The sequence below is a fragment of the Cherax quadricarinatus genome, chromosome 4 (genome assembly GCF_038502225.1).
Source record: "Cherax quadricarinatus isolate ZL_2023a chromosome 4, ASM3850222v1, whole genome shotgun sequence".
Taxonomy (NCBI): Eukaryota; Metazoa; Arthropoda; class Malacostraca; order Decapoda; family Parastacidae; genus Cherax; species Cherax quadricarinatus.
In genome coordinates, this window is record NC_091295.1 from 48695222 (window position 1) to 48704310 (window position 9089).

At 37.8% G+C, this 9089-nt stretch overlaps 1 protein-coding gene across 2 annotated transcripts in view; it reads left to right on the plus strand.

The window, feature by feature from the left end:
* The window catches only part of LOC128684354 (transmembrane and coiled-coil domain-containing protein 4-like), a 67287-nt gene extending 58587 nt beyond the window's left edge, over positions 1-8700 (plus strand). For both annotated transcript variants that reach the window (XM_070096488.1, XM_070096492.1), the window contains one exon: positions 3987-8700. In XM_070096488.1, the coding sequence (XP_069952589.1) occupies positions 3987-4547 (561 nt within the window). In that variant the 3' untranslated portion in view covers positions 4548-8700. The remainder of the gene's footprint in view (positions 1-3986) is intronic.
* Positions 8701-9089: the final 389 nt, after the last annotated feature.

The window sequence follows — 9089 nt, forward strand, 5'->3', positions numbered from 1 at the left end:
TGTATAAATGTCAACCCATTCATGGCTGCATATTAGAATGGCTAGTTGGACAATAACATTTGTTTACTTTTGAACATCGGCAAAAGTCAATCATTTCCCCTTCTTTGAGCTCCATTTTAAGGTTATTTTCATAGTAAAACCAATCAAAATCACCTGTATTTCTTTAATATGTTTTCTATTCTATCAAAGGAGACCAAGAAAGCAAGAATACAACCATAAATACACCACAAAGTCTGCGTTTTAATCCAAAAAAAAAAAAAAAAATTTCGTTATGCACTGTGTGCTGCAGGATTTTTTTTTATATGGTGAACACTGACCACACAGACCCATTCTCTCAGATGTGGGCCTACCAGCTTTCTCCTGTTTGATTTGAAGCCTCTAGAATTTTTGAGTATACATGTGTATACGTCAAACAAGGTGGCTCATGAGACGTATATATATATTTTTTTTTTTTTTTTTTTTTTTTTCCAACAAGTCAGTCGTCTCCCACCGAGGCAGGGTGACCCAAAAAAGAAAGAAAATCCCCAAAAAGAAAATACTTTCATCATCATTCAACACTTTCACCACACTCACACATTATCACTGCTTTTGCAGAGGTGCTCAGAATACAACAGTTTAGAAGCATATACATATAAAGATACACAACATATCCCTCCAAACTGCCAATATCCCAAACCCCTCCTTTAAAGTGCAGGCATTGTACTTCCCATTTCCAGGACTCAAGTCCGACTATATGAAAATAACTGGTTTCCCTGAATCCCTTCACTAAATATTACCCTGCTCACACTCCAACAGATCGTCAGGTCCCAAGTATCATTCGTCTCCATTCACTCCTATCTAACATGCTCATGCACGCTTACTGGAAGTCCAAGCTCCTCGCCCACAAAGCCTCCTTTACCCCCTCTTTCCAACCCTTTCGAGGACAACCCCTACCCCTCTTTCCTTCCCCTATAGATTTATATGCTTTCCATGTCATTCTACTTTGATCCATTCTCTCTAAATGACCAAACCACCTCAACAACCCCTCTTCTGCCCTCTGACTAATGCTTTTATTAACTCCACACCTTCTCCTAATTTCCACACTCCGAATTTTCTGCATAATATTTACACCACACATTGCCCTTAGACAGGACATCTCCACTGCCTCCAACCGTCTCCTCGCTGCTGCATTTACCACCCAAGCTTCACATCCATATAAGAGTGTTGGTACTACTATACTTTCATACATTCCCTTCTTTGTCTCCATAGATAACGTTTTTTGACTCCACATATACCTCAGCGCACCACTCACCTTTTTTCCCCTCATCAACTCTATGATTAACCTCATCCTTCATAAATCCATCCGCCGACACGTCAACTCCCAAATATCTGAAAACATTCACTTCTTCCATACTCCTCCTCCCCAATTTGATATCCAATTTTTCTTTATCTAAATCATTTGATACCCTCATCACCTTACTCTTTTCTATGTTCACTTTCAACTTTCTACCTTTACACACATTCTCAAACTCATCCACTAACCTTTGCAATTTTTCTTTAGAATCTCCCATAAGCACAGTATCATCAGCAAAAAGTAACTGTCAATTCCCATTTTGAATTTGATTCCCCATAATTTAATCCCACCCCTCTCCCGAACACCCTAGCATTTACTTCTTTTACAACCCCATCTATAAATATATTAAACAACCATGGTGACATTACACATCCCTGTCTAAGACCTACTTTTACCGGGAAGTATTCTCCCTCTCTTCTACACACCCTAACCTGAGCCTCACTATCCTCATAAAAGCTCTTTACAGCATTTAGTAACTTACCACCTATTCCATATACTTGCAACATCTGCCACATTGCTCCTCTATCCACTCTATCATATGCCTTTTCTAAATCCATAAATGCAATAAAAACTTCCCTACCTTTATCTAAATACTGTTCACATATATGCTTCAATGTAAACACTTGATCTACACATCCCCTACCCACTCTGAAGCCTCCTTGCTCATCCGCAATTCTACATTCTGTCTTGCCTCTAATTCTTTCAATTATAACTCTACTGTATACTTTTCCTAGTATACTCAGTAAACTTATTCCTCTATAATTTTTACAATCTCTTTTGTCCCCTTTCCCTTTATATAAAGGGACTATACATGCTCTCTGCCAATCCCTAGGTACCTTCCCCTCTTTCATACATTTATTAAACAAAAGTACCAACCACTCCTACCCTATATCCCCCCCCCCCCCCCCCACTTTTAACATTTCTGTCATGATCCCATCAGTTCGAGCTGCTTTACTCCCTTTCATTCTACGTAATGCCTCACGTACCTCCACCACACTTACATTCTGCTCTTCTTCACTCCTAAAAGATGGTATACCTCCCTGGCCAGTGCATGAAATTACCGCCTCCCTTTCTTCCTCAACATTTAAAAGTTCCTCAAAATATTCTCGCCATCTACCTAATACCTCCCTCTCCCCATCTACTAACTCCCCTACTCTGTTTTTAACGGACAAATCCATACTTTCCCTAGGCTTTCTTAACTTGTTTAACTCACTCCAAAATTTTTTCTTATTTTCATTAAAATTTCTTGACAGTGCCTCTCCCACTCTTTCATCTGCTCTCCTTTTGCACTCTCTCACCTCTCTCTTCACCTTTCTTTAACTCTCCATATACTCTGCTCTTCTTATAACACTTCTGCTTTGTAAAAACCTCTCATAAGCTACCTTTTTCTCTTTTATCACACCCTTTACTTCATCATTCCACCAATCACTCCTCTTTCCTCCTGCCCCCACCCTCCTATAACCACAAACTTCTGCCCCACATTCTAATACTGCATTTTTAAAACTGTTCCAACCCTCTTCAACCCCCCCCCCCCCCACAACTCATCTTTGCACTAGCCCACCTTTCTGCCAATAGTCGCTTATATCTCGCCCGAACTTCCTCCTCCCTTAGTTTATACACTTTCACCTCCCTCTTACTTGTTGTTGCCACCTTCCTCTTTTCCCATCTACCTCTTACTCTAACTGTAGCTACAACTAAATAATGATCCGATATATCAGTTGCCCCTCTATAAACATGTACATCCTGGAGCCTACCCATCAACCTTTTATCCACCAATACATAATCTAACAAACTACTTTCATTACGTGCTACATCATACCTTGTATATTTATTTATCCTCTTTCATAAAATATGTATTACTTATTACCAAATTTCTTTCTACACACAGCTCAATTAAAGGCTCCCCATTTACATTTACCCCTGGCACCCCAAATTTACCTACTACTCCCTCCATAACATTTTTACCCACTTTAGCATTGAAATCCCCAACCACCATTACTCTCACACTTGATTCAAAACTCCCCACGCATTCACTCAACATTTCCCAGAATCTCTCTCTCTCCTCTACACTTCTCTCTTCTCCAGGTGCATACACGCTTACTATAACCCACTTTTCACATCCAATCTTTATTTTACTCCACATAATCCTTGAATTTATGCATTTGTAGTCCCTCTTTTCCTGCCATAGCTTATCCTTCAACATTATTGCTACTCCTTCCTTAGCTCTAACTCTATTTGAGACGTATATATACGACCAAAACAGTCAAAGGGTTAAGGAATGGCTACCTGGAGGGAATTTTGGGGATCAACACCCCCACGGCCCAGTCCATGGTCAGGCCTCCCGGTGGATCAGCACCTGATGAACCAGGCTGTTACTGCTGGCTGCACATAGTCCAATGTATGAACCACAGCCCAGCTGATCCGGCACTGACTAAGTATCTGTCCAGCTCCTATTTGAAGGCAGCCAGGTGCCTATTGGTAATTCTCCTTATGGCTGGTGGGAGGCTGTTGAACAGCTAGTGGTAAAAAAAAAAACAAGCAACATGTGAAATATCAGAAAGAAGCCTCTGTACCAAAAGACTTAAAACAATTTATCATATATTTTTCTGTTGCTATATAACTTATTATTAATTTTGATTTACTGTTTTAATAGGCTGTGTCTCAACTTCGGACATCTACCTCAGACAGTACCCTTCTGTGTGGCCATGATGCCCCACTTGCCCGATCCTTCTCATCAGATGATCTCCACATATCAAGATCCACATCATATGATCAGCAGGATAACGTATATTCACGTGATCTAACCAGGCACAGAACCCTATCATCATATGACCTTGCTAGCAAAAAATGCATTCCACTTGGAGAGACTGGACATCAGTTCTCCATTTCTCACGAGTCTATTAGAGCATCAAGTGATCAACACATCAATCGAGCTGGGATGGCTTCCAGCCAAGACAAATTTGATGTTAAGGAACAGACAGTTTTGGGTAATTTTTCATCCAAGAAACCACCAACACCAACTATCAACAAAGATCGCCAAACACTTGCTCAAGATATGTTCAAACGTAGAACTCTCTCATCTGGTAATCTTTTTCCCACCAGACCTGGGTCAGTGGGTAAAGGTGCATTTCAGCGCTCCAATTCCCAAGATCAATCCAAACCATCACTTTTCCACATATTTTCAAGGCGGCAAGAACCAATTGAAGAAGCATAATTCAAAAAAATTTCAGCTTTTAGTATGCAAAACAATTATAATTTTTTTACTATTCAAACATAAGCTGTTCCTAAAGTGTTAGACACATGTAAACATATGTATACTATTGTCTGACAGGAGCTGCTGATATCAAAATTTTATTATTAGTTTTATTCAGTCTCTACAAAATATTATTTCATTATCATTCCTTTTTTTTTTTTATAATTTAGAGACAATATTTCAGCATTTACATATATTTTGATAAAACTCCATGTTAAACACAAAGTACCAATAAGGGTGAGCAGCTGTACTTTATACAGTTGTAAGACAACTTAACATGCAGTAAGTGATAACTTTGAATTCAGGGATGATTTATTAGGGATACAACAATTTAATATTTTCCTAATCCTTGATATTACTTGAAGTGAATGTCATTTGTGTGTATGAAATGTTTATGTATGTCACTTTTTAAGCTTCCTGTTTAAGCTTCCAGGTTACAAATTTGTTTAATGTAGGCCTAGTGGTCTTGTATTTTATGGCAAATTTGGACACTATACTTCTAAAACATAATTTTGTTAGTTTCCATTAATTAGAGTTGTGTAATCATTTAATTTTATATACTCATCATTACCAATTTTTTCTTTGTCTTTTTTCCAATTTCTAAGTATCTCACTGTTCACTCTTATATAGTTGGCAAGTACAGCCCTTATCCTACATAGAAAACCATCAGGTGTAATTCTTTTTACAAATGTCTAGTGTTCCTTGAAAATATATATATGGGAAAGATTCATTAAGGATTTTATCTTCAATGAGGAGAGGGACAAAATATGAAGGATGTACATATATCAATCTGAAATAGCTGTTATTCATTTCACTTGCTAGTTACAAGCCTTATACAGTGGAACCTCTACTTACGAGTGCATCCACATGCGAGTTTTTCCAGATACGAGCAGCTGCTCGGTTGATTTTTTGCTTCTAGACGTGAGCAAAATTTCCAGATGCGAACGTGCCTCAAGGGAGGTTAAATGAGACTGGTGAGGTGGCTCTTGCTCTTGATCTAAGGAATTCGATCTGAGTTGTTTGTTGGAGTATCTTATTGAAACTTGGGCATTGTATTATGAAAAGATGCTTCTTAACGTACACCAAAAATCAAAGAAATCGGACCATAAATAACAGAGTTCATTTCTCAGCCATTAGCCTCCCCTTAGCGGTAATATTTTTGTATGGTTTTTATGGTTGTATTCTCGTTTTATTAGGTCTCATGTGATAGAATGGAAGATATACTACAAAAATAAATTGATTTCAATTGGTTTCACGATGAAAAGTACCTTGAAATTGAGCTCAAAATAGCAGAAATGTTCGATTCTTTGGCAACATCAGTGGTAGACATCATGAGGTAGCAGTGGCAGACATCATGAAGCAGCAGTGGCAGAGTGTAGCAATTAAGTGAAGCATTAAGAGTGTAGCACTTATAAGTTACTGACTTTTTTGGGTTATCCTAGGTTCTCTACACATGTAGTCAGGAGCAGGAATGGCCACTCTGGTGGCCCTATAAACCCCCAACAACAATGGCTGCTGTCACCACCACTAGCCACATACCTAATGACGTGTATTTTATTCATTCTAGTGTATATGTCATGTTTCTGTGTTATTAATATTGTTTATGTCATATTACATGAATTGTGATAGATAAATAAGCTGTAGAGTTGATATTAGGGAAATTATTAAGTATTTTCTCGTGCCTGGAATTCCACTGGAACGAATTAATTCCATTTCAATTAATTTAAACGAGAAAAATTGCAAACGAGCAAATCCAGTTGCGAGCAAGGTCATGGAACAGATTAAACTCGTAAGTAGAGGTTCCACTGTATATTGAACAATTGCAAAATCAGATCAAAAATGTATGTTTGACTCATATGTACAATACATTTTTAGTTTGCTTTAGATGTTGGATATATACTTTTTTCTTTTTTTTGTAGCAAATTTCAGGTTATATACCAAGTTTTAATTTGGTTAGCCATACTGTATTTTTTAAGTATTTCAATTAAAAAACATTAATATTACCCATTACCCTTCCTAATGCTCTGAAAGTTTCCATACCATTGACATTTAACTGATGCTGATGGGTAATGAATTTTAATACTGGTTAATTATAATATAATTTTTAACAAGTAAAATGAAAACACAAGTAAAAATGAAAACACAAATTTAAGAAATACATTCCTGGTTATTATAGTAAACAAATGATATAAAAGTGTGATTATGAACTCTTCAGCTATGATTTTTTCCACAGTTTGTTAGTTAAAAGTTCTTCCAACATGGTTACTTGTTACTCCCCATTACTCTTGAATTAAACCCAAATATTTAAAATGTAAATAATATATTTTACTAATTAATTTGGGATCATGATAGAACCTTGATATATATTACTAGCATCTTATAGAAACTGACTTGGCAGTACTTATCCACTAAAACTGTGACAGTGGCAGTGATAGTTTGGCCTAGTCCATTGTGTACTAAGGGGTGATTTGTGTTGGGAACAACCATCTAACATGGGTCTAAATTACATGATGGGGATCTGTTCAGTGGTTTCTTGGACAAGGCATTGTAAATACGAAAGTCAAGCTGCTGTTGACCCTGAGGTGGGGAATTACCGAGAAATCTTAAACAAAACTTTCTTCAAGCCACATACACTATAGGAAAGGAAACTGTCCAGTTTATGTGGGTTTGGCACATTTTTTGTGACTACTGTATATGTCCAATTCTTCTTCCATTAACTGCCAGAAACACTAACACATTCAAACCATCCTTAGGCAAGTACAGTAAGTGTCAAAGACTTATAGTAGTTGCCTAATTTAGTTCCTATTGATTTTTTAAACAACGTCCAGCTGTCATCCGTCAAACTAAGCTCACTGCACTTTTAAGAGATTTTGGTTTTGTATCAAATATTTTTTCAATTACCAGGTTTCCCTTGCTTTATGTGGTTCACTTTGTGAATTCACTGTTAGGTGATGTTCCATTTCTATCAGTAATTCCACATATGCAATATTCAGTACCATTTGAAAAACATGTTGAATATTCTTATGCAGAATTTAGAGCTATGCCCTGATTGAGCCTAGTACAGCTGCCGTGAATGCATAAATCATCTACTGCATAAAGTGAGGGACACCTGTGTACTGTCTTCAGGGACATTGTGATAAATCATAGAATAAAGGCACTAGAACTCCATGCCAATGAATGTGTTGTTGCATTTATCAGTTATGTATATAAAAATTTATATTGTAGTAGCAAAGGTGGAAATTGTTTGATATTGTGGAATTACATGGGACCAATGACATTAATCTGCTTGATACAGTACTACACTAGTTTCAAAAATGTTAATGGCCTTACTGTTAACAGGTACTCATCAATTGAAAAAAAAAAAATTGCTGAGGAAGTTTGGGACTGTCATCTAAAATTGAAAGTGCAGCATTCTTCAGAGAGATTTTATACTAGAAATGGAGATTCTGTATCTATTCAAAACTTTTTACTTTTAGGATATAATTCACAGTTGTAAAAAAAATTAGAAAAACTTACCAGCCAACATGCTTTACCTGTATCATGACATGAATTATGAACATAATGTGATTACAAATTCTGGCATACTGCTTTATCATTCAGATACTTTATTACAATAATTTTTTATTTTACATGAACATACAAATGAGTTACTATACAGTGAACATGTACAAGATTTTGACTTGGTTTTAGCCTGTGTATGTACAATATACATACAGAATGCATGTTTGAATGGGTTTTGTAATGTATTATATTAAGTATACATATGCCATGGTTTTTTTTAAACCAAACCTGCAGACTCTTCATCAGCTTTAGCTTTGCCAACAGCATTTAATCTAAAGTTTTCTTATACATAAGTGCAACCACGAATACACAAGTACAAATAGGAGAGTGCAAGGGTGCACACACACACACACACACACACACACGTACAGAAACATGTGCACACACACAATCGATCAGGACTCTGTACACTGTGTATGTCAGGCCCATATTGGAGTATGCACCACCAGTATGGAACCCACACCTGGTAAAGCACATCAAGAAATTAGAGAAAGTGCAAAGGTTTGCAACAAAACTAGTCCTGGGGCAAAGGGTATGTTCTACAAGGAGAGGTCCTCTTCAAGGGGGGCTCCTTGGCGTGGTGAAGAGGCTCTTGGTCTGAGGAATTAGACCTGTCGGTCTACTTCCTCAGACCGAACCTAATTACCCCCCAATCCCCCGTTCCCTATCCCATCCTCCCCATCCTCCCCTTTTTCCTTTCCTCCTCCTCCTCCTCCTCCTCCTCCCCCCCCCCCCACCCATTTGCCCTTCCTTTTTGGCCTTTTTTTTTTTTTTTTTTTTTTTTTTTTTCTCCACAGGCATGCTAGTTCCTAGGTAGGGGAAAGGGTACCGGGGTCCATCCCATTCCGGTGAGGTTCTTGGCGGTGGCGTAGTTTGCCGTGGAATCTGGATTGCCTGGGGATGTCCTGATCCCTCTCCGGTATCCCGGAGGGTGGCTTTGGG